The following is a 22,734-nucleotide window of genomic DNA, read 5'->3' as shown; positions in this document are numbered from 1 at the left end:
GCAGGCCTTCCAGAAACGCTTTGCCTATTTTAGACGCGGCAATTTTTAATGATCTTTTCATTTTAATATGAAACGCTACACATCATATTCAGTGTGTATTAACTTTGAAGGTAGGCTTTATGTAGTGTCATTTATGTTTGTCAAACAGTGCCGGCGAACACTATCGACCGTTTTATGAGTAACGTTAGTTTAGAATCCAGAACAGCTGAAACAGCAGATCATTTTCTTTCGTATGACATTTTTATTTACTGATTTATTTACTTATTTTTTATTAGTAGGCCTGGTTTTAAATTATCTAGGCTCACTGAGGTTAATCTCAGCAGGGCAACACCCGAATAAACTCAAAATAAACGCACTATTCATTTAATTTAAACCGAGACTGGGGCTTTGCGTTTCATAGACACAATATCCAAAAATGCGCTTCGGCGGTGGTTTAAATTCACGACTTTCAAAAGATTTTCACAAAGCTAAATGTAGCCTATTTTACTGAACTTTTCCTTTCTTTCTTTTTTGAATAAATAAAAAACTTAACATTTAAAACTGATTTTAAACAACAACAAAAAAAGAAGAGAAAGAATAGATAACGTTAGATAATAGCCTGCATGTTCATCATTAACTAAACAGCCTGCTTATCATAAGCCGCTAATTCTGACAGAACAGCAACGTAATTAAAAGGCCCAGATCATGCCATTCTAATAAACACTGTGTTTATGGAGATCGTTAGGTTAAGTTATACCAGTTTTGTTCAAATTAACGTTACCGAGTTAAGATAATTAGGCCTAGGAACTATTTTAATTACGAGAACGAAATGGACGTAGCCTACTGTGCACTGTGAGTAAACATTTATGTAAATCTTCAGTGTGCATGGACCTGTTATAGTCCAGTGAAGGTCTGACATTCAGCTGAGTGAAGCCCTAAAGAAGGGAGCGATCTTCTTAGCTAATGCTACCTTTACAAGTAAGTTAGGCTAACTTAGCCTACAGCTAAATGTTTATTTTCGTGGCTAGACATGAGCTTTTACAATATTTAACGTTTATAACGTTACTTTATAGTCAAAGCCGTAAGTTAGCTATATCTCATTGTGATTATTGACCGACTATTTATTTGTTTTTGTTTTTATTTTTCTCTTACGGGATAGTCTTATAAACTCGTATTTTTCTAGTTTACACCCACCATGTCATTATCTGTTGTTGTTTGAACACTAAGTGGATAACTGGCATTTCTATTGGTCAGGGTCAAAGCACAGCCTTCCTGCTCTGAAAATTAGGCCTAACGTTACCTACACTTCACTTCACGAAGGCGTCGAACGGTAAGAAACTATTCGACCACAAATGTCGCAGTTTAACCATTAAATTTTGTTTTAAACCATTTAAGTTATAGTTGTACAGGTAAAATATAAACAGCTTCCTTTGACCTGAGAACCGAATTTATTCAAGGCCGAAGTAGGGTTGACGCAGAGTCTAGGTCTGCCTGGTAAAAAAAAAAGTCACAGGAGTTTTGTTTGATAAAGTCCACACACTGTATTTGGTAATAAAAAAAGTAAAATGTTTATTTAGACAAAGTAAATAACAAACAACCAACCGCTTGAACAGAACTGTAGAGCAAGAAAGAAGTTAAGAAATGTTGTAGTATCACGCGATGAGTCCTTTCTTAGTCCGTTTTTATCATCGTGTGATTCTACATTTCTCAACTTAAGTTATACAACGAGCACATACGTATCAGTTATTTTTTTTTATTACAGTTTCTGGTTTTGTCCAAAACAATACTGACGCTGCCTTTATGCCCTTTAATCTGCAAATTTAGTGGTGTTACACATTGCAGCCGAATAAAATCCATACGATCTGGATAAACATTCCGCGTGCCGCCATGTATTTTATTGGAGACTTCATGGACAAGGAAATGATTTATATACATATGATGTTCTAATCTAAACGAACAAGACAAGTTTATAAAACACCGAGATACATTCTCCTTCTTGCAGAGTTTCCCTCCAGTAGGCTACTCTTCACAATATTAGTTATGCAATAGTAATTAATACAAAATATAACACAAACAATGCTGTGTTACAAAGTTTTCACACATGGTGACAAAACAAATATATTTAAAAATGATATAAAAAATGTAAGAGGTGGTTTATAAAGAAAGCATCTACATCACAGCTCTGTTTGCATGGGGTTGATGGCTTTGGCATCCATAAAGTCACCCAAGAGAGTTGGAGCCATTATGAGAAGTTTTGCAGACTTTGCTGCTGAAAGGAGTTTGGCCATTGTGGCCCACTTTGGCAGAGACTCCATTAAGAGTGGAGATATGGGGGAAGTTGGGACGTGGAGACTGGACAGGGGTGCTTGGGCTGGGCAGAGAAGAGGATGTCGATGGGGCGGCAGCAGCAGTCGGGCTGTTTGGTTTGTCACTGCTGGAATCACTTTCTGTATCAGGCCTTCTGCCGCCGGTCATATCATCCCTTGGGCTGGTCAACTTCATTTTTTTGCAACCAGGGCGAACTCGGTACTTTAATGGCAAGGGCCCGTTCTGTAAAAATATCAACATGTTATTATCTCCGCTTTAAAAGATATCAGACTAAGGTTGAATCCCAATTGTCTGTCTTACCCCTTCCCCTTAGTTTTGCACGTTCACGTGAGAAGGAACCCCTAGCTTTCAAGTAAGCTCGCAAAAATACTTGGTTTTAAGGGGTATCTACTACTTCCCCTTAGTCCTACCCCTCGATCAAAACGAGAAGTGGGATAGCCCTTTCTCTCACGTGAACGTGCAAAAACTAAAGGGGAAAGGGGTAAGACAGAGAATTGGGATTCACCCTAAAATGTATAATAACAGTTTAAAATATCTCAGATTCAATACTCCTACCCTTCTCCATGTGTAGATATAAGCAATATCCATAAGAGTATAATAATCTTTCAATGGCTCATCTTCATACATAACTTCAATCTGAAAAAAGAAAGAAAGAATCTTATCTAAACAAGCTCAATTTGTCAATATATAAAAGGTGTTGAAAGCAGATGAAACCTTTTAGAAAGTGAATGCAAACAAGATTACCTGAAAGGTGCATGGAATATCCATCTTGCTTCTGAGAAATTTTCTGAGATGCATTACTGTCATCGCTGCAGGGCATTGTAAGTACCGCTTTACATTCACCTACGAAAATCAGACCAAACATTCAGTATAGTCCCTCAAAACTGACTCAATGAGACTTGTTCTCGGATATTTTATTAATTAGGAAATTAATTACCTCTTTTGTGGTATCCTTTTCTTCTCCATCTTTACTATCAAACCTGATCATTTAAAAAAAAAAATGAATGCAATGTCTATCTAATAAACTTCATGTCTGGTGTAGCAAACTACTTTTACTTTTTTTATATATATATATTATTAATTACCATGTCATTGTCAATTTCATAAGCAACATGAAAGTGATCTCTAATGATAATTAAATGTAAGGAGTTTATATTGAACTGAACCTACTTGTTCTGATCAAAGAACTCAATGGACAGACTGATGATCTCATCATCAGCAATGATTCTCTTGTCTTCATCTGCCACTTCTCCTCGGTCTTCATTAGAACCATTAGTAGCTAAAGGACAGATAAATAATTACATGTAGATAAATAAAAAAAAACAAGACTGCTTATGAATTATTTAAAACATCACAATGACCAGCTTAACACTTTACCATCAACTGATGGATGATCCGCATAAAAATCCCTCCTTCGTTTCATCTCATCTGAGTTACAAAAGCACATTGAATATGTGTTATTACTATGACAATTTTTAACATAAATCTGAAGGGAAAAAAACATTCAAATATTAAGCCCTTAGTCACATCATGACATTTTGTCAGAAGTTATGTAATGCCCAGCCCCTTCAGAAATTAAATTAATAAATATACGGTAATCAAAATGAACAAACTTTTTACACTTACTTTTGAACAGACCAGGCACCAGCTTGTAAACAATGTCCTGAAGGGTCTTATCAGACCTGAAATATACAAGCATTGTTTGAAGGGTTACTTGGTATCTATATAAAGAAACATTGTATTCATTCAGTCGTTCATTTAGCCTACAGAAAATCAAAGCTTTACTGTATTTTCCAGAAGTAGCAGTATTTAGGCTAGTGAGATAGTATTATGGTAATCAGAAATAAAGTATTTCATTAAAATACACATAATCATTACCTGATATTGAGGAGAGGTTTTGTTTTATGAACTTGGACATCACAAATAGGACAATATTTGCTGGTCTCCAGATACCTCACAATGCACATTTTGCAGACTGTGAAAACAACAAACGACAATTGAATTAGCCTACCCGATCAATTAAATTGCCCAACAAAGCAAAGCATTAAAGATAAGTATTAATTTAATAACATACTAGATTATGACAGATTTCAGACTTACATGAATGCAAACATTCGACAATGGTGGAGGCGTCAATGAAGTATCCTCCACATAAAACGCACATCAAATGAGGATTGAGCTCCGTTATCTTGATTCTTGTTGTTCGGTGCATTGTCATGAGAGTTCGCGGACCTGATAACCAAACAAGACACTAATTAATATTTAGTCATAATTAATAGCCAATAAAAATAGTCAGGTTACTCAAGTAGATGGTCAACTTGCACTTAAAGCGAACAAAAATGCAACACAAACAGACGGCTACACCTTTAACATGTAACCCGACAATTGACAACTCAAATAAACTAGGCTATGTGTTAATCTAAAATCATATCGCCTTTGGGTTAACTCATTGGCATTCAAGGGAAGTGTCCGCGCACAATTTGAAATGGTTTTCATTTATTTGCAGGGATGCGTACAGGTGAGAGTTAAAGCTAAAATGCCCACACTTACAGTTGCTATGACGACGGGGTTGTAATTGGCATTGTGCCAGTCAAAACGGAGCCGCATGCCTCGCATGATTCACAGATGGTCCGGATCATTATGACCATAAATTCAACCTATTGGCGGTAAAGCGCGATCATTTCCTCTCGACCACTGTTTCTCTCGCTAAAAAACATGCCGCTGCTTGAACGTGGCTGCCATTTTGCTAGACAGCCCCGCGTCCAGGCGGGGTTCGCCCTCGTGAGGCTGCGACCTGTGCACCACACACTATTGTTGAAGAAGCAGTGATGATGATCACTATCATCTAAACACGTCGTACAACCACCATTACAAGCATCGCTTCCAAATCTGATAGAGAATACAGATCTTCCCTGCCTTCCCGATGTCTGCGATGAGGAACACATGCAGTCAACGGAAGCTCGAGAGCTCGCGTATGTGTCCCGCTATCTCTCGCCTGCGATATTAGCCTGTGGTTAGTTCAAAAATGATACATTTTCATGCAGATACCAATATCCCGTAACTGCGAATGTTACATGATAAACCTCCCCAATGCAAAGCGTACTGAATCCAACGTATTAAATACAGTCACGTAGCTACATTTAGACGATCTAGGCTACATTTGGCACAGACCAACCTTCAGATAGTTGCTCAGTGACTGAGAAAACATCTTTCTAAGGACATAAGCTACTACAATCTTATAAAGTGCTACAACAACAACAACAGCTCAATCGCGTTCTAATAGCGAATAATAAAAGAGTGCAGAACAACACCTTGCAGTCAGCGACAAAAAAATAGCTATAAGAAAGTATTTTTGTAGATACTTTTAGTTATTTATTAGGCTAAGTAACAACTGTCTTTAATGAAGTTGGACTGAATTATTTTAGTTAATTAAATGTGTAGATCGGAGAATTAACGAAACAGGCGAAGCGAAGGCGAAAAAAGCATGTGTGCTTTGGTTTGGAACTGTTGGCCCTTCCACGGGCTCGACCAATAATGAAAACTCACAAGATAATGTGGTTTAGAAACAATATTCAAATTGTACTATGATTTAACACTAAAGCACTGGAAACCGGAACAAAGATTTTTTTTTCTATGAAGAAACAAGAACAGACTATAGGTTAAGAAAAAACTGCAGTTCCAGTAAATCTGACAGTTTATCGCATAGGCTACTGCAGATAACAGAGTTAAATCTTCATATTCAGAATAACAATGATGTGTCCTCTTACTTTTACTGTCAGAAAGAAGCTATAGCAAGCATTTTATGATTTGGCTATTAAATAGGCCTACACATTTGCGTTGTGGCAAAATTTGTGGGGAAAAATATAGGCCTATAAGATTAATAAATTCTAGGCTATATAGATATGCACAGAATGCGGGCCAGACATAGGAAAAAACCAGCAGTTTATCTGTCAGTGACGGCTTAGTCATTTAAATATGGCCAGGAAAAAAAATGGCAGAGAATAGAACTTTGGTATGAGAACTAATTAAGTTATAATTAGAATATTTATTTATTCCTTGAATGGAGTTCTCAAACCCCTTTTTATGAACGTGTGACACATCGGGGGGTGAGTCACATTTTAGTCAACCACTGACTGATTCAAAATTATGATCTATATTTTATCAGACTGACGAAAAATAAATTTAAGTGTCAAATCTTAGAATTAGGATTCGTATCCTTCTCTGTAAAAAACACAGTTCAGTTCAGTCTGACGTGTGAGATCAAGGTTGCATTGAATCTAAACAATGATTTAGAATATTTGTTAAAACACCCAAAACGCGTTACATTTAGTGACAAATAAACAATAGTAAACACGCTTGAAAATATATTTACTAGGAAGTTAACCACCTCAAAATAATGGTATGTCATGCTGTTACAGCCATAGGAGGAGATACCCAACAAATACGCATATGAATTTAAGTTAATAAAATTAACCGACGCCATTAAAACACTGTGAAGTATTTTTTTCTTAAATATACACTCTCTAGACTGCTCAATTCTATAAAATAAGAGAGCAAATGATTGATTTTAGCGCGAGAAGAAATGGATGAATGTGGACACCCGTTAACACCTGACCCAACTCGCCAGTTCTTCAGCGCGCGCCGACTTTTTAGGTTATAAACAGCACTCGAAGAGAACAATATACTTTAGTTTTACAAAGATGCCATACTCATTGACGTGCACATTGTGTTAACATATGCCATTGGTTGCGTTTAATTAAAAAATGTGAGAAAACTGAAATGAAATTCGTATGAGAAACGATCAGATACAAGAGGCAACATTACTCTCTTGCCTCCGAAGAAGGGAAAATTAAACAAAATCAGAAGAGCTCGTTACTCCACTCTTTTGTACATCCAAGCGTACATACCCAGTATATTCCCGATGGTTTCCTAGCTTTGTTTGTGGTAGACAATGAAACTTGAGAGTCGATCAGCAAAAAATGAATGCTACTGAAGCGGCCATCTTGGAATGAGCTGCAGACGCTGTCAATGGCTCGAACTAGCGCACTACCACCGTGCTCATTGTGGCCTTCTTGCGCAATTGCACATATGTTACCGTAGCTTAGCTTTTGCAGACACCTTCCGATTTGATTCAAAGATAAATCCACAGATTCCGGTCATAGATGTTAAATTCCAGAGGCGTACATGCTCCCGCACAGCGATCTGGAAAAACACAGTGTCTGATTGAGTGTGTGCGAACTGACACAGTCCCCAAAATGGCTTAGTTCGACCGCCCCACTCCATCACGTGATCTCATTCCTTACGGGTAGCCTGGGAATTAGTAGTGGGGTATATCATCAATAGGGTACCCCTCTGACGGATGTCTTTGTCAACCCTCACCACCCACATCACCACTTCTGAAGAGGAAAACCTCTCGCTAAGCCATGTAGTTTGGTCGGAGTGGTTCGTATAAGCAATGAACTAACTTTTGGAGAAGATGTTGCCTATTTTTATTTTCACGCAAATCATAATGCCCAGATGCAAAAGACGTGCAATGGTTATTTTGAATAGCCTATACGTCAAACTAGGCTTTTTACAATGGAATCATAAAAGTAGGCTAATGCAAGAGGAATCAATAATCGCTCAAATAAATCTCCATTCATTAACTCACGCTCTTTTTTTTTATTTTAGTAAAATTAACGGTTTAATTGCCAACTTTTTTGCTACCCGGTGCATGTGTAAATGCTGCTCAATGTAGGCTAGACCTATACACGCATATAGCCTACAATATTTGACTTGCCTTTAGGCTATAGGCTACCTACATTTATTTAAACCATAAGCAAAAAACCTTATCGAAATGAGTCTTATTGGCTATTTATATTCCTAATTTTTGGTTTGCCTAAATTTTTAGTTGACTTAAACGTGTGCTCCAAATAGAAAATTCTGGCCTTTCCGTTTAGAAGTTATACGCGCCTCATAGCCTATGGATGATGACTCGTAATGTTTTTATTCACAATAATTTTCACACGTTACAGTGAAGTTATGTCGGTCATAAAATAAAAGTAGAGTGGTGATTAAATCAACCTCTTGATGTGAATATCTTTAGAATTTGTAATAGAATGGGTCGGGACATTCTGTCCTTTACAGCTATTGCTACAATATCGAACGTGGCACATTGAAAGAAAGGCGTTTCTAAGCAACTGCATGTTTTATTAAATTACCATTCACAGGCTACTTTATACCAGTCCTGACTTTATTGTTGGGAAGACTTATCAATTTAAACAAAAAGATTGTTCTTCAATTTTGCGTTTACAAATTCGACAGATCATAAATGCAGTTACCTAAGCGTTCCCTTAGTGTAACAGTTCAGATCACACATCATTTTCAGATAATCAGTGGAATTGTGGTCGGTGTGGTGTTTTTTCTCTGTAGCGCTGGACTGTGGTTTAGGACACTGCATGCGTTCAGCTGGAAACCACACGCGCAGTCCGCCTGCCATGACGTCAGCTGCTCTACAGGCACTTCAGCGAAAACAAAGACGCTCAGCATGCTGGCAGAAACCCGAGGCACTTTCGCGTTAACCGTTCCGGCTTCTGCAAAACGTAAAGCTTCTTGTGTCACCACGTCGTATCAGTTTCACATGGATTATATATTGCCTATAAAAACAAACAAACCATACCTGCATCAATCGAATTGGTCAGGATAAGCCAATTGTAAATTCAGCGACTATAGCATACTTTTCTCAAGGATAGCCTACCGATTATTTCTTTATTCCGACTGCAGATGTAACTCATCAAAATGGCCGTATATCTCAATCGCCAGGCGGGTGTTAACGCAGCACGAAATCTTCAACAACTTTGGAGAGATAGCCTACAGACTAACGTTTTTGACAACGTGTTGCTAGTGCACACAGACAGCATAGGAAAATAAAAGAAATAAGTTAATACAAATGTGTTGCACGCTTTCGTTTTAGGCTACCCATTCTTTGCGAGATTAAGGTAGCCTACCCCCAAGAAATATGGGCCCGAATCTTATTTACACATACATAAAAAGCACGAGCGCTTTCATGGTCGGTTCTCTCATCTTCGCCCATGAAGACAATTAAAAGCGACTTGTTAAAAAGTATAACTGACAAACAAAATGAGCAGATCTCTCAAAAAGTCGGCCTTATAGACTATTGACTTAAAGTTTAATGACTGTATTGATTATTGGTGTCTACTGATCCCACAAAATTGATGTGTGAATGGGAGCTGTAGGTCAAGACAGATAAAGCCGCTTTGAGTTTTTATTTTGAGTTTATGTCTTTGATGGTCTAAATCGAATGACGACGATTTCATGAATAAACATGAATATTGTTCCATCATTATATTAATTTATAAGCTAATAAAGCATAATGTGTGGACAAAAAGGTCAGACATCAGATTGTGATATTACTGGTTTAATATTTTATACAAATGTATGCAAGTATTAGCCCATGGCAAATAAGTCAAAGCTGGTTTGCATTTTTTCCCCCTTGTGTAGTGTTACGTCTCCCTACAATACCTCCGCGTATATCGTTCCTAGGCCTCGTCGATTTCACTGTTAAAGCGTTAATAATCTGTTCAGATTTTATTTGAATGATTTGTGCCGCTTCTTATTGGCTCAATGTATTTAAGAACTCTGCTCGTTAATAATAGCCAAATAAAGTTTTAAATTCCTTTCCGATACTGCCATAGGCTAGCCTACAGCTTAGAAAGAACCTGTAAGAAAGAAAATAAAAAAATAATATATATATATATAGGCTAATTGATTAGATTACATGAGACTGATACAGTGGAGTGGAAATGTTCACATGCCAATTTTCAGTAAATATGGATAGCCTATATACACGTGATGTGTAAAAGGTTTGTAATTCTGATGTATTTAATAAAATTAGCCTACTTAACTCACAGAGACACATAAAAATGCTCTATATTTTATTTATAAAAATGGGAAACAAAAACCGTAAACAGATCAGCAAAATGGGCTATGGCCCAGTGAAAATGTTTTTTTATTTCCTATTTATTTAGAGCCGTTAATTATAGTAGGCTATAGCATTTTGTTAAATCGTGCTTTTGGCTTGCGCGCTTTAATTGATTTAGCTACGCATTAATACCTAATATTTTTTAGGCGGTTGCAATATTGCAATGCGTTCTTTAGTAGGGTAGTCTATTTTGCAGAATTATTCCCTTCCCATGTCACGTGGTTAAACCTCAAGCTGTTGCTCTAACTGGATGTTTTAATTGCTCACTGATAACAAAATGACACTTCCCCCGTCACACGTTATCATTGCGTGCGTCCCTAAAGTTGACACATGGTCAGTGCCGCCTCAAGGACAAGAGTTTAACAAACGATGAACATGGCTAAATTAAAGATTTTCCACTAAACTAAAAGAAAATGGAGATGTAGCTATGTTTTGTTTCAGATTTCCGTTGTTACTAAAAATGCCAACCACTGACAGCTACTATAACTAGCGCAACGACGCCCTCATGAGTTTCTAAATTGGGCTAGAAGTTTAGGATCAATTAGAATTTTTTTTCTTTTTAAGTTTTCCCTAAAGAATGTCACAGAATTGAACATGTTTACGCACGTCTTAAATGCAACTTCACTAATGGCCAAATCAAAGCTAGAAAACATGGCATTACGTTAATTGGAAAAAAAATAGGCCTATAAATGACAATAAAATAAATATAAACATATTATATAAAAAGGCTATCTTTTTAAAGACTTGCATTTATTGTAGACCAAGTGGCTGTCACTGATCATCTCCGCAAATGGATTATAAAATAGGCTAAATTATCGTCAATTCCCATATTTAACTATATTTTGGTTACTCCCTATATTTTAAAGATAACTAAGCTTTATAGCATATCTTAACTAGCATTTCAAATGTTTTGACTATGATCTGTCAAGCTATCACTCATTATTTTCTTATTCATAAAATCGCCGAGAAAAGCTAGGCTACTAGCCTACCAGGCGTGAGATATTAGTCATGCGATATTAGTCAATGCACTGTTCACTTGAGTTTATTGCTGCCAGTAGGACAGTTTTAATCGACTTTCATCTGACCTCCATGGCCCCGTTTCTGTCGAAAGGAAACGGGATGAATGTAGCCCTGAGACGGGATGAATGGATCAAAATTGTGAACATTGAGACCAACTATTGAAATTAGATTATTAGGTTAAGAGAACAACAAACAGCGTGGGCAACATTCAACATGGGTTGAATTGTCATATCTCTCCAATCATAAAATAAATAGTGAAAAGAATAGGCCTAGTAGGCTACACGTTTCTGCTGGTGACACCACTTATTTTACAATCAAGGAAAAGACCAAAGAGATAGCCTTATATTTTAGACGTGGGGGAAGCCTGGAACCAACGAGGCCGAGATCATTTTTTGTATTTGGGAGAAAGAAAAAAAACACTGCTACCTATCTACCGGTATAGCCTACACATAATGCTCACTTGATGATACAATTATGAAATAATCTATACCTGAAAAATGTAAATGCTAGGGGTCCTGAAAGTAGCATACTCTCATGGTAAGAATGGACATGACACGACGCACGCAGCATGTCGCTACACTGAAGCTTTCATGCTTATTGGCTAGCGCTGTGGCGGCTGCATGTGAAACGTGTGTACGTACAGCAGGCTGAGCTCGAGCTATGGGCCTGTCTGAGCCAAACGACGGGAAGTTATGCTAAAGGCGTCTCAAAACCAAGGTTTCGAATGGACAGTGTGTGGTAAACCTTCGTAAACATATCAAACTTTCAGCAATGGCTTTGCCCGAGATCCTTACGCTGGTGTTGTTCTCCGGGCTGTTCGTTATTCAGCCATTGCCAACATTAGCATGGGACGCAGACCTGGAGCTTTTCGATCTAGTGGAGGAAATCCCGCAAACCTTCTACGAGTTCCTCTCGGTTAATCAGGTAAGAACAAGTTGATGTAACTCGTAATTCAAATTTGTCACGCATTTTACTCGGGCCATTCAAACGGTGTCGGCAAACTGCATATTGCAGCGCACCGACATTGATTTATCGCAGTGTGGCCGCCAGAGTTTACAGTGATTGCATTTTTATCAAAGTAACCAAACACATTAGCTGAATAGCTCTCTTCAGCCTCACAAACATGCCCCCCGACTTAGGGTAGCTGCTGTAGACGGACTCTGCCTCCTGCAGAACCTGGACGGCGGTGGCCATTGACAAAGAAACCTCCAGGCTGTGGGCCTATACAACACAACATGACGTGTCATTGCTCAGCACATAAACGATCGTTTTATCGCCCTGCTTTCATTTCGCCATTCAGTTGCAAAGTGGTAATTCATGCATCGAAGAGCCCAAGCTTTTATAATCATAACCGCTAACGTTACGCGTAACACAAAACATTTGGTTTCACTTTCTTTCCTAACGCTTCAACCACTATTCAGATAAATGGGGAATTGGGGATACATGAAACAAAGTCCGCTGCTATACCTGTACCTTGCAGGAATTGACTGTCGAATATTAATAATGCTAATTCTCCGCAAAAAAAGAAGAAGAAGGTTGTAGCTCTGTTTAGGAGCTGGTAGTTTCCAGCTGGTCTAAGATGGTTATTATTCTTAGCTAGTCCATGCTGGTAAACAGCTACCATAAAACATCTTAACCACACTGGTATGATCAGACAGCTGGTAGCTGTTGCCAGTGTACCAGATACAGCCAGTTTAAGCCGCATATTCCAGCTGATATTGCTAACATTTTTACAGTATGTTTAGTGGTAGTCATTTTATTCTTCATGAAGGAAAGGAGATTATGACAAAAATGTTGCTGATTTTATTGCTAGTATTTCTGCCTGAAACACCAAACGCAATCCAATCACACGGTCTATGCTACCAAAAGGATCATAGCCTATGTGATGATTTTTATTACATATATACGTGTATAACATGTAGCCTACTGCAGTGTAGTCTCAGAGTATATTTTTCTGACTCTTGTAAATATTGGCAATTAAGTGTTTATGATTGTAATGTTCCTGATTCTGTTTCTAACAGGATGCGTCCTCCTCTGAGATCAGGAAAGCATATAGAAAGCTCTCGCTTACATTACATCCAGATAAAAACAAAGATGAAGATGCAGAAAACCAGTTTCGACAGGTAGGTGTTTTGTTAAGCCTGAATGAAAGTACTCTTTGGCTTAATGTAGATCATGTTGATTGCTTGCTTCAACATACATTTTGTAATTCAGTTCATTACATTTGAAATATCTTCTTTGTCATTTCTTACTAGTTGGTTGCCATTTACGAAGTTCTCAAGGATGAGGAAAGAAGACAAAGGTGAGATTCTCATGATTTGTTTTTTTAATTCATCATACTCCAGTGATTCTCAAACAGTGTTAGTTTTATTTGTGCAGGTCTTAAAAAGCCTTACATTTGATTTAAAGACCCTGCAGATAAATGCAATATTCAAAGGATGTGTTCTGCTGTAATTAGAATAATAATGCATTTTATTTAATGGCACCTTTCATAACACTCAAGGTCACCTTACAAGCAAATAAAACCGTAATAAGAATAAATAAAAAAAACAATAAACAAAGCCCATTAGCATTGCAAAATACAAAAACATAACAGCACATGGATCATAAATGCAGTAAAATATACAAAAATACAGTCATAAAAAAGCCTGGGTAAAAAGATAGGTCTTAAGACAGGATTTGAAAGTATGCAGACTATCACTATTACGAATATCGAGAGGGAGAGAGTTCCATAGGGTAGGGGCCGTATGGCTAAAAGTTCTAGCTCCCATGGCAGTTAAGTGTATATGTGGTGGTGGTGACATAAGAGAAAGTGAGAGGGTAGATAGAAGAGTATGTTAGTATTAACAGGCAATGTGAGTGTAAATATATTAAATCGATTAATCACAATTCTTTGTGTGATTTACAAAATATTTTAAGTTTCTATTTGTTTTTTTATAGTTATTGAATTAGAAAAGTATTATTTAAATTTACATATAAACATTTTCTTTATTTGTTTGTATTTTTAGCATTTTAAGTTCTATATGTAATTAAATAATTCAAAGCCATCCTGTGGCCTCCTTGGAAGTTTGCTGAGGTCCCCCTGTAGGTCCCGGGACTCCCGGCCCCCTGGTAGAGAACCACTATTCTACCAGATGTTCTCATGACTTGGGGTGGTCTTTACCTGTTGCATAGGGGTGGTGGTTGCTTAATGAATCAGGATATAGATTGACATACATTCTTAAAGAGTGATGAAATCGGAACCTCAATAATTTGACATTATGCCCATGAGTAAGATACCAAACCACTGTTTGCATCAGTGTGACTGTGACTGGGTCTATGAACTGTGTATTACATTTGCTAAAGTCTTTTAAAAATAGATGTTACATAGTAGTTTCTTACTGCCTTCACAGTTATGACGACATCCTGGTTAATGGGCTGCCAGATTGGAGACAGCCTGTCTTCTACTATCGACGTGTTAGGAAGATGAGTAATGGAGAGTTGGGCTTCCTCCTCTTCCTCATTCTGACTGTGGGTCACTATGCAGTTATATGGTCCATCTACCTTGAGAAGCAGTTGGTAAGTGATGAATCGTTGTGTAGCAGAGTCGTCATCATGTAATGTTAGCTGAAATCCTACATTTACTTTAGCTTGCCCAGTGAGAGCTGCTGTGTCATAATTCTTCTCAGGATGAACTTCTGAGCAGGAAGAAAAGAGAGAAGAAGAAGAAGCAAAGCAGTAAGACAACAGAGGAGATTAAGTCATTGGGACAGGACAAAAATGAGAGGTAACCTAAAAACAACAGATGCTTTCTTAAAGAAGAGGAGATGTTGACACTGCTAGTCAGACTTGTATATATTTGCTTTCTTTTTGTAGATCTGACAGACCACACTGGCATGACATTCTGCCTCTTAAATTAAGCATCTGGTTGTACTATTCAGTGAAGTCTCTCCCTCATATCATACAGGTACTGTTCCACCAGATTTGAGGCTTTTGAACAGTGTTTTCCAAAGAGACACTCAGAAAATTCAAGCATATATACAACTGTAATCATGACGTATGGTATGTTGTATTTTAGGATGTGAAGCAGTATTACAAAGATTATAAGGAAATGAAAGTAAAAGAGGAGGCAGAGGCTCTGGCAGAACAGGAAATGCAGCAGAGTAAGATCACGATAACACAGTCATACGTTGCACATTGACCTCTGCACATAATTTGTGGGATTCAGTTGTGACTGTGATCCTTAATAATATGTGATGCTGGCCGATCTTGCTTTGCAGAAGAAAAACGACCCAAGGTGAAGAAACCTAAAGTGGAGTTTCCAGTCTATGAACCCAGTACAAATGCAGCTTTTGTGCCAACATATGATCAGGGAACGTCCATTGAAGATATTGAAGATCAAATGGATGACTGGTTAGAAGATAAAAAACAGCAGAAGAAGAAGGTACGTTTTTGTGTCTGTTGAAAGAACATTGATTTAAAATGTAAGATGTGCAATAACCAATGGCTGGTGACGATTGAAGGTTCACGAGTGGACGGAGGAGGGTCTTAGCCAGCTCTCTCGCTGTATGGCCAAGTTTCCTGGTGGAACGCCAGGCCGATGGGAGAAGATTGCACATGAGTTAGGCAGATCAGTAAATGAGGTGAGTCTATAATTAGTATAGTTATGATGACTAGTGGTAGGCCGATAGCAGTGATAATGCTGATATAAACATGTAAGATTTAATCAGTGTTACATACAAGCCACAACTTAATCTGTGGAAAAAAAAATACATTTATTAAATAAAAATATATAAAAACATATTTTTGTGCATTTTAAATAGTAGATAGCAGCGTCACCTGACTGTTTAGTTTTGTTCACACACGAACAAATACACTATCATTCAAATGTTTGAGGCAGAAATTAATACTTTAAGCAAGAATGCTTTAAATTGATAAAAAAATGTTTTACAATGTTAGTGACAATTTCTATTTCAAATAAATGCTGTCCCTTTGAGTTGACTATTTATCAAAGAATCCTAAAAAAAAATGGATCATGGTTCCCACAGAAATATTAAGCACCACAACTTTTTTTTTTCATCATTGATGATAATATTAAATGTACTGTAGTTAAAAACGGATTAATAAAAGAAAGATAAAAACAAAATTAGTGTGCACATTATATATGCACATTAGCTTTTTCAGTGCTTATATTTTGAGTTGTAGGTAGATGTGTCTTAAGAGACACTGAAACAAAAAATGGTTTGGTTTTGTAAAACAATACAGAAAAGTCTTGTTAAAAATGTGAACTTTTTTTTCTATACAGGTGACCGCAAAAGTGAAGCAAGTCAAAGACTCTGTCACCAATACATCAGGTAAGCTGCTCGTTCATTAAAAGATTTTGAATATAAGTTCACTTGCTAGGTTAAATTTTTCACCAACTGTGATATATTATCAAGCATATCTGCCTGAACATTTACTCATGTCCAGTGTTGGGGGAAATGCATTACAAGTAACTTGAGTTACGTAATCAGATTACTTTTTCAAGTAACTAGTAAAGTAACGCATTACTTTTAAAATTTACAACAAAATATCTGTTACTTTTTCAAATAAGTAACGCAAGTTACTTTGTTTTCCCATTTATTGACTGACAGCTCTCATGTTGAGACAAATCAAAGTGCAGAGGTGTGTGTGTGTGAGAGAGAACATGTTTATTGTAGTTCTAGACTAAATGTGAGCATTTACTCATCTCACTTGCACAAAAAAATATTCAATATTCCTCAAAATGAATAAAATCAGTGAAATGCAGAATCATAATACTATGCAAACCTCCAATAACTAAATATGTTAAATAAAACATAAATTTGTATACATGTAATCTCACTTTATTGACCAATGTACTTGCTTCTGACCTTCGATGATTCAGTTTAATAAGCAAAAATGACTATAGATAGGCTAGATAGAAAGGTTTGCTTGTTTGCCTTCCTCTACTGTACACATTTCCTTCAGCCTGAGGATTATTATTTCACTTTTGGTGTGAAAGAGTCTCTACATTTGCCCAAAAATAGAACTTTTGTGTTATAAAAAAACAAGCCCAGGTGGGGAAAAAAGTGACGCAAAAGTTACGCAACGCATTACTTTTCCAAAAAAGTAACTAAGTAACTTACTTAGTTACTTTTTTGGAAAAGTAATGCGTAGCGTAACTTTTGCGTCACTTTTTAAGGGAGTAACACAATATTGTAATGCATTACTTTTAAAGGTAACTTTCCCCAACACTGCTCATGTCCATATCTCTCTCCACTTTGTCTTTGTTTCCAGGGTTGGTGAAGCTTTCTGAGCTGAAGGGTGGTGCAGTGGTGGTTAAGAGCTCCAGAGCTGTCACGGTGCCTGACAGTCTGATGACCCAGAGAGAGGAGCCCTCAGAGCAGCAGCAGCAGCAGCCGGAGGATTCGGGAGAGCCTGTTGGGGCAGAGGACTCGGAGAGCAAAGCACTCAGGAGGAGGACAAAAAAGTCTGCAGCCGGCAACACTGGAACTGGAGCAGTGGAGGAGAGGGTGAAAGGACGCAGACAAAGAGACTTCGACCCAACAGCGGCTGATGAAGACAGTGAAGATGAGAAGAAACCATCATCCTCCAAAGAAAAACCCAGTGCTGCTGATGACGTCTGGACACAGAACCAGCAGAAGCTCTTGGAGTTGGCCTTACAGCAATACCCACGAGGCACCACTGAACGCTGGGACAAGATCGCTAAGGTGGTGCCTGGAAAGACCAAGGTGAGCATCAACGTTCTCACTCAGAGTCATTGGAAAATGAATGTAAAGAGGACCTATTATGCATTTTTACATTTTCTCATTTTTTAATGTGTAATGTTGCTGTTTGAGCGTGAAAAAGAGCGTGCAAAGTTACTAAACACAAAGTCCACTCCAAAATAAGTAATTCTCTATATCAGTATGCACTGTTTCTGAACTCCCTGAAATGCATCGATTGTAGTCCATTATTTAAATAATTCCCGGTATGCACAAAATAAAGGGGGCGAGACCTGATTGAGTTGCGTTAGTTCTGTGTTGTGGCCATGTCCAAGAAACTCTGTTCTTCCAACCCCGGATCTAACACAGTTACAGTAAGAGGTGTGACATTTCTGAAATAACCAATCACAACACACTGATTCAGCAGACCAATCAGAGCACATTGTGCTTTTTGGAAGGAGGTGCTTCGTAGAGACCAGAATTAAATGAGGGTACATATGCCGAAAGCATTGTTAGCTAACTATGGTCGCAAATTCAGTCGTTACCAACATGGTTATATGCTTTGGAATCTCCCGACACCATAGCTCGGACGAACATTCGCAAACAGCTTCGCAAACTTACATGGTTGGAACTACACCTCTCAAGCTGTGGTTAGAAGCATAGTTTCTTTTTAAATGTCAGGTGGACTTAAATCGATCATGCTCTTCGGCACAATAAGCAATTCAACATACAGTACATTCTGTATCTTTTATTCTGTTTAAATATATATATGTATATAGATAAACATTTTAATCCATATATTTTTGCTTGTCAACAATCGAGTGCTGATGTGTGTAAAAGGGAAGGGCAAGGGAACTTCGGAGTATGATGTATGAGGGAATCCGCAATGAATCGAACATTAATAAAGCAAAATGACGTGGAACATAATTATCAAACAACAACTTTTTTACTAGGAGAACATACACAGGAGATTACACAGAGAATAATGTCACTAACCACACAAAACAGACGTAAACCAACAATGAACTGAAAGAAAACCGGGAGTATAAATACACAGGAAAACTTTATGATAGACAGCTTAATGTAATCAGTAACCAAGGAGACTAAGGGTGTTTTACCCTATATTTTTATTTTTATTTTACACGATTGTTCCCAGTGCCTCCCGCAGCTTTGGTCTAACCCAGGTCCGCATGACAGCTTACATTACCAATTTTTCATGCGGACCGTGCCCCGTTCCCACCTAAACTGCCAGTGTGAAAACACCCTGACTAGGATGCAATCAAGACTAAACTGAACTGAAGCACAACAAACAAACACATGGGAAGGAAAATGCAACTAAACAAAACATAATCCTGACAGTGCCATGTTCGGTACAGCAGCATCTGGGAGATTAAGAATAGATTAATTAGCAGAAGTTATTACCTCTCCACCTGCGAGTGACATCATTCATGACAGCCCTATATTGTTGAACCAATGTGGTTCAAACGACAGGGGTGCGACGGTCGGCCATGTTACTACAGTTGCTATCTACATCGTTGTGTGGGAAACACACCCCGGAGCGTTTCTGACAGACTGGGAAGAGAGGTGCTGCTACAAAATGTTTTTTTTTTTTTTGTTTAACATTCATGAATGAAAACCTATTCTAGTGGATCCTAGAAACGAAATCACGACTTTGTAAAAGAGCATAATAGGTCATTTTTAAATCAATATTTATCTGCACATAAAAGCTGATTTTGATATTAGTCGATGAATTGATTCTCTTTTTCCTATTCAGGAGGAGTGCATGTCCCGTTATAAACTCCTGGCGGAGCTGATTCTGAAACGGAAGCAGGCTAAAAGCTGACTCCTGGTCTTCAGTATTTCACCGTACCTCTCACCTGCTTGTTATGTGCCTTAATGCAACCATGTGTCATTTTCAGCAGAGCCTGAAACGTCAGCATTAATTTAAAGCATTTAAAGAAGCTTTTATTTATTTTAGAATCAATTTCAGATCGTTTACTCGTTTTTTTGTTTCTCTATGCAACCATTTGAGGGGCAGAAGAGACACATTTTAATTTTTATTTCCCCCCAATTTCAGAAGCATGTGTTGTGCTGTAATCTGTTTTGGTCATTTGTTACCACATAAAGTATTTGCAATAATTAAGGTGTCAGTCTCTCATGTAGTCATTATTATGCTTCAGCACATATTGACTATCTTGAAGAGTATGAAAGAGTTGTCCTCATATATTGCCATGATGTAGATTTAGATTAAATCAAAATTATTTCTCAGTTGAAGACATTTAAACAACGTTGCGCTTATGGAAAGATTTGCTATTGAAAGTATTACCTTCATCGTCAACATAAACCAAATGACATTTGACAGTTTTGAATGTTACTTTCTTTAACAACTACAGATAAGTGGAATTATTTTGCCTCTTATGTAGGCAAAGTCCAAACTGTTGAAAATATTGTCATCTAAATTTTATGTGCAACAGTATTTTAAATATTCCTATGCTTTAATATTTCTAAGGGCCATTTCCATAATGCATTGATTCAGGGTCTAAGGTCATTAACTCGACTAGGAAATTGAGGCCACAGAATGGAAGAATAACCTTATTAAAGGAAAAGAGGGTATAATGTTATGGGATACTTTTTTGTACATCTTATCCCTTTAATTCTCTTCAGTGGTTTTTAAATCAACCCTAATAAAATTACTGTATGTACAGCTTTGAGATGATGCAATTTTCAAATGTTGCATTTTCATGTAATGGCCTATGTCAGTGATAATGTTGGGCTTATTCTTTTTACATATAATATTGTAGAATTGTTTATGAAATACACGTTTGGAAAGCTTAAGATAATTAGCAGTTTGCAAAATGCTATTTTTGCTACACAATGCAACTTTTCTGATTATAGAAATATCTTAAATGTTTAAAATTCTTCACATCATCTTTTGAGTGGAAAAAGACACATTCTAAAAATAGAATAGGTAACAGCAGTTAGTGATAGTTATTTGCCCAGGGCCGTGAATTTCTCTAAAACCAGTTTAAGTACGTTTTGCACCTTAAGTTGTTTTTTGGGAATCAATTTGATCAATTTCTTAATCTTGTGTTATTTGATTTAAGGTTTTATGGCCTGGTTTCACAAACAGGGCTTGGATTAAGCCAGGATTAGGCCTTTTTATATTTATATTATTTATATTTATTATTAGCTTTTATTATTGTGCCTTAGAAAAAAAAAAACATTACTGGTTTGCATCTCAAGACAAAACAATGGCAACGATATGTTTTAAGAAATTTCAGTGTAAGTTGGTTTCAGTTACAACAGCTCAAACATGCAATATAGTCTAGGACTAGCCTTAAAGGGATAGTTCCATGATTTACTCACCCTTAAGCCATCCTAGGTGTATTTTTTATTTTAGATGAATACAATTGGAGTTATATAAAAAAAAAATGTAATTGCTCTTCCAAGCTTTATAATGGTAATGAATGGCAGTCCTGATTTTGAAGTCAAAAAAGGTGCATTAATCTATCATACAAATAGTCCATACAACTCCAGGGGGTTACTAAAGGCCTTCTGAAGCAACGCGATGTGTTTGTGTAAGAAAAATATCCATATTTAAAATAACTAGCTTCTGGCAAACGACCTGCGCAAGTCGATTTACGCCAAAAGTGTAACCCCTGACGCTATGTAGGAGTAGCGGAAGCTTTGACGCCTCTCGCAGTTCAAACAAATAGGGCTGGGCAAGAAACTCAAGCTCCTATTTTCTTATATCAAAATCCTCAGACATTTCTCTTTAACAATTCTCGTTTTAGACTTCTAATTCGTGACCGGTATTTGTTTTGCTCTATCCTCTGCGCTTCGATTCAGATTCAGATATTCCAATTCGATTCGATTTTGATTCGCAAGCTCTGAATTCGATTTCGATTCTCGATTCAATTTCCATACAAATCCATATTTATTTATTTTTAAATGGTGAACGTAAGTTTACGAGTGGTTAATTAATAAAAAGAAATAGAGCCACAAACCTGTATATTAATCTAAAACCCAACTTCAAATGCATACAATGAATAGACAGGATTTTGATGCAAGATGAAAAATTGATGCTGAAAATTAGACAAGTCAGAACAGTCGCATGCCTTGATCAATCGGGATCAGGTTATTTTATGTTTAAGATAAAACTAACATAAAATCTCACAGCATTAGCTGTAACATGGAGGCTGCAAGCCTATGAATACTATGAAAACTAATACTGGCTTTTGGTTGATAGGTATAAATAAATATGGAAAAAAACTAGATTTTTGGCCTTTGAGAATCGATTTTGAATCGACCACATTTTAAAAATCGATTAATCGAAAAATAGATTTTTTTGCCCAGCCCTACTATTCAGTACAATTATAGAGCTTGGAAGAACCAGGACATTTTTTAATATAACTCCGATTGTATTTGTCTGAAAGAAGAAAGTCATACACCTAAGATGGCTTGAGGGATTTACTAATCATGGGGTAATTTTCATTTTTGGGTGAACTATCCCTTTAAGCCCAGTGAAACTGGGGGTCAATGTTGTAATCTAAACTACCCGCACACACTGTTCTCAATATGATACAAGAAGGCCGTAATATTACAACAACAGGCAACACGTTAACACCTGTTGTAGGCCTACAGTCACAAATGTTTTTCAGGCTTGCAGGACCCAAATAGCACAGGTACACCTTTAAGATTTCTGCTAATCTGTTAATCTGG

At 37.2% G+C, this 22,734-nt stretch overlaps 4 protein-coding genes across 8 annotated transcripts in view; 2 read left to right on the top strand and 2 right to left on the bottom strand.

Annotated features, from left to right (window-relative positions):
- rpp40 (ribonuclease P/MRP 40 subunit) overlaps positions 1–22,734 on the bottom strand; it is a 114,821-nt gene that overhangs the window by 88,367 nt on the left and 3,720 nt on the right. The window lies entirely within an intron of this gene.
- bmi1b (bmi1 polycomb ring finger oncogene 1b) lies at positions 1,453–8,783 on the bottom strand. 5 transcript variants are annotated; one of them, XM_079612332.1, is made up of 10 exons: positions 7,215–7,614; positions 4,408–4,539; positions 4,186–4,282; positions 3,934–3,989; positions 3,685–3,735; positions 3,478–3,586; positions 3,245–3,287; positions 3,052–3,150; positions 2,863–2,943; positions 1,453–2,529 (listed from the first exon to the last, which is right to left on the bottom strand). In XM_079612332.1, the coding sequence occupies exons 2-10, from the start codon at positions 4,523–4,525 to the stop codon at positions 2,200–2,202; spliced, it is 984 nt and encodes a 327-aa protein (XP_079468458.1). In that variant the 5' UTR covers positions 4,526–4,539; positions 7,215–7,614; the 3' UTR covers positions 1,453–2,199. The 5 variants fall into 5 exon arrangements, with proteins under 5 accessions (XP_079468458.1, XP_079468460.1, XP_079468461.1 ...); XM_079612334.1 differs by lacking the exon at positions 7,215–7,614 and adding an exon at positions 8,628–8,783 and having other exon boundaries at positions 1,504–2,529; XM_079612335.1 differs by lacking the exon at positions 7,215–7,614 and adding an exon at positions 5,483–5,560 and having other exon boundaries at positions 1,504–2,529.
- vipr1a (vasoactive intestinal peptide receptor 1a) overlaps positions 7,731–22,734 on the top strand; it is a 56,577-nt gene continuing 41,573 nt past the window's right edge. The window contains exon 1 of the mRNA XM_079612323.1: positions 7,731–7,749. The gene's annotated coding sequence lies outside the window, so the exon portion shown is untranslated. The remainder of the gene's footprint in view (positions 7,750–22,734) is intronic.
- dnajc1 (DnaJ (Hsp40) homolog, subfamily C, member 1) lies at positions 11,279–21,146 on the top strand. The gene is made up of 12 exons (XM_079612319.1): positions 11,279–12,232; positions 13,330–13,431; positions 13,564–13,610; positions 14,701–14,866; positions 14,977–15,074; positions 15,164–15,254; positions 15,366–15,450; positions 15,568–15,731; positions 15,811–15,930; positions 16,593–16,641; positions 17,585–18,039; positions 19,787–21,146. The coding sequence occupies exons 1-12, from the start codon at positions 12,080–12,082 to the stop codon at positions 19,853–19,855; spliced, it is 1,599 nt and encodes a 532-aa protein (XP_079468445.1). The 5' UTR covers positions 11,279–12,079; the 3' UTR covers positions 19,856–21,146.

This window comes from Phoxinus phoxinus (genome assembly GCF_949152265.1).
Source record: "Phoxinus phoxinus genome assembly, chromosome: 5".
NCBI classification, from domain to species: domain Eukaryota; kingdom Metazoa; phylum Chordata; class Actinopteri; order Cypriniformes; family Leuciscidae; genus Phoxinus; species Phoxinus phoxinus.
Note: the sequence above shows the minus strand (reverse complement) of the source record. Positions and strands in the feature narration are given on the sequence as shown.

What these genes read in the sequence shown, in the direction of transcription:
- bmi1b (XM_079612331.1), bottom strand. An exon ending in TGTCGAATGTTTGCATTCAT is followed by an intron (nt 4,283 to 4,407) that starts GTAAGTCTGAAA and finishes TTGTTTTCACAG; the next exon opens with TCTGCAAAATGTGCATTGTG. An exon ending in GAGTTCTTTGATCAGAACAA is followed by an intron (nt 3,288 to 3,477) that starts GTAGGTTCAGTT and finishes TTAAATGATCAG; the next exon opens with GTTTGATAGTAAAGATGGAG.
- dnajc1 (XM_079612319.1), top strand. Translation starts at nt 12,080, where the DNA reads ATGGCTTTGCCCGAGATCCTTACGCTGGTGTTGTTCTCCGGGCTGTTC. An exon ending in CAGAAAACCAGTTTCGACAG is followed by an intron (nt 13,432 to 13,563) that starts GTAGGTGTTTTG and finishes ATTTCTTACTAG; the next exon opens with TTGGTTGCCATTTACGAAGT. An exon ending in AAAAACAGCAGAAGAAGAAG is followed by an intron (nt 15,732 to 15,810) that starts GTACGTTTTTGT and finishes TGACGATTGAAG; the next exon opens with GTTCACGAGTGGACGGAGGA.